Source organism: Octopus sinensis, unplaced genomic scaffold (genome assembly GCF_006345805.1).
Source record: "Octopus sinensis unplaced genomic scaffold, ASM634580v1 Contig02042, whole genome shotgun sequence".
Lineage (NCBI taxonomy): Eukaryota > Metazoa > Mollusca > Cephalopoda > Octopoda > Octopodidae > Octopus > Octopus sinensis.
In genome coordinates this window covers 445,862-448,520 of record NW_021825323.1, presented here as the reverse complement: position 1 = coordinate 448,520, position 2,659 = coordinate 445,862, and the positions used below count along the sequence as shown (strand labels likewise).

Sequence of the window (2,659 nt, the reverse complement as noted above, 5' to 3'; positions counted from 1 at the left end):
AAAACAAATTATTATATATCCGAAACAATGCATTGAGACATAGACAGTTTCGTACAATTCTTTTCGGTAGTGAAATATCTGCTGAAGACATTTTATACCATGCAAAGTTCAATGGCTATCACAAGGTGAAACAGCATGTCGTGTGCTTGATTTACAAAAAGAAATATCAAACTTTTACTCATCAAAGCAAAAAGAGTGTCCTTTGGATAAAAAAATTTCTTGATTGACTTAGCATTTCTGGTTGATGTACTCACAAACAAACGATTATTAAAAAAGAAACTAATTAACTAAGTAATTTTGCTAACTAAGTCCAGAGCCTTCGAAGTGAGCAGAAGGTGGCACTCCACGCACCTCCTCCCCTTCTTCCTCCTCTTCTCTGGCACTGTAGACCTTCGAGAAGGTGCAGTCCAGCGCCTCTTGCTGACTAAACGTCAAGAAAGTGCTGGATCGGCGAGCATCAAACGAGACACTTTCCAGAGTCCTCTTAAGAACAGTTGACTGTATATAAGCCTGTAGAGACTTATCTACATCCAACTGTCTTAAGTACCGCTTGTGGTTTTGGTGACCAGTCCATCCATGTCATCACACACGGGATGACATGGACTTGCACTGGCGCATCAGTCCTAGCTCGTTTGCAAGGAGGTCATACTTCCTCCTTTTCTCCACTTCCCACTCTGCAAACGGTCTAGGCACGTGATGCCCACCTCCACGATAACAATCTCCCCGGTGACCTTATCGTGGACCACAATGTCGGGTCTGTTGTGCTGGACAACAATCGAGGTGCGTATGGGGGTATCCACCTTAATGCACACCCGCGAGTTCTCACACACCAATTGAACTCGATGGGTTCGCAACTTTCTGGACCGCCTCAAGCCGTACTTATTGCAGAGCAAAAGATGGAGGGACCTCACCACCTCGTTATGCCTCCATGTGTAATCATGGTAAAGCATACTCCCGCACTTCGTGGCTAAATGGTCAACGGTCATTGCCTTACTCTTACAGTGGTTACACTGTTTCCGTTGACCATTAAAAAAGTTTCTATCCTGCAAATATGAGAACAACCCTTCTGATCGGGGAGAGTTATTCCCATATTTCAGCCACGTAGATGACGACGATACGTCAATGTGCGGGTTGTCCAGGCTGCTAAAGAGAGTCTTGTGAAGGACTTTTAAGTTGATCTTTTTAATTAAAGACTCCTTTTGAAGTTTGATCAACTCCTTCACATTAACTTGGGTAGCACCTAGACCATACTTAGCCGACACATAGCCTTTTATGGTCCCTAGGTGTGTACCACGCGCTTTTTCAGCAGCAAGGATGGCAGCCTTCCTTTGGGATACACTCGACCCACTCCACAAGGTGTCGTGCATCTTAGTAAGAATTCGCTCACTTAAGTGTACGATGTTACTCAGTCCACGTCCTAGCTGCCCGCGAGACAAGTACAATCTCTCCTTATTGCTTGCCAACACGTGGACATGATTCTCTCGGAGTACTCTTCGGACAATAAGGTCCATTTCATCATACTCACTCGGCTCGAATTCGATCAGGCCAACGTAGTAGTTTAGCAATGAGATGGCATACTCGTTCAAGGCATGAAATAAGTTCCGTGCATTGAGCCGAGTCTTACATAACATTGCCGCCCTACTACGCACACCCTCCACTACACACTTTCTCGTTTCGGGTGTGATTAATGAGGCTGGACTCTCAACCACACCAAGATACTTATACCCTTGGTGTTCCTCCAAGACTTTGACTAGGTCATCGCACACAGGGGTGTTAGTCGCCGACTTGTTGTAGTTGAGCTCCAACCCCACGGCCTTCATTAAACCTTTCAGGACTTTACCCATCGAGTGGAGGATCTCTGAAGACCGACCGAACAGCTTAATGTCGTCTATGAACATGAGATGGTTGGTGTTAAAACACCCTTCTTCATGTTCGATCGACATTTGTTCGAATTGGGCAGTGAGGACTCTACTCAGCGGTTCTAGGCAGAGGACGAACAGCAGCGGAGACATGCTGTCGCCCTGTAATATGCCCCTCTCTAGTTTCACCTCGCCTATATCGCATTTGTTGTAATGTAGATGCACGTTCCACCTGTCCATCACAGTTGCAACAAATTTGATAAACCACATTGGCAACTTAAGCCTTCGCAGACACTCAACAAGGTAGGCATGATCAACCGAGTCATATGCCTTCTTCACATCCACCCACATTGACACTAGTGAGTTTCCGTGGGCTCTCGCGAGGCATTTGTTGATCAGTGCCTGCTCCTTAGCTCCCTGGCAATCCCGCCGAGTACCTAACTGGTTCTCGGACAATCCCATTCACCTTCACGAAATTTCTGACCTCAGTAGCCACCACCTTAGTCATCAACTTGTACAGGTTGGGCATACAGGTTATCGGACGATAATCTGTCGGAGCGAAAGGGTTATTTACTTTAGGGATCAAATAAGTGACCCCAGTACATAACCACTCTGGAATCGAGCCAGGGTCTAGTGTAAACTGTTCGATTGCTCGACACATGCAATCATGGATAGGTTTGCAATTTTTAATAAAGAAATTATACACCTTATCGACCCCAGGTGTCTTCCAGTCAGAGAGACGGGTTACTGCTTCATCGAACTTCTTGCGGATGTCAGAGACACCACAAGACTCGGTCATC

At 45.9% G+C, this 2,659-nt stretch overlaps 1 protein-coding gene across 1 annotated transcript; it reads right to left on the bottom strand.

Moving 5' to 3' along the window:
• Positions 1–623: 623 nt before the first annotated feature.
• LOC115227167 lies at positions 624–2,210 on the bottom strand. Its single transcript, XM_029798079.1, has one exon. The coding sequence runs from the start codon at positions 2,208–2,210 to the stop codon at positions 624–626; it is 1,587 nt and encodes a 528-aa protein (XP_029653939.1).
• Between the last annotated feature and the right edge of the window lie 449 nt (positions 2,211–2,659).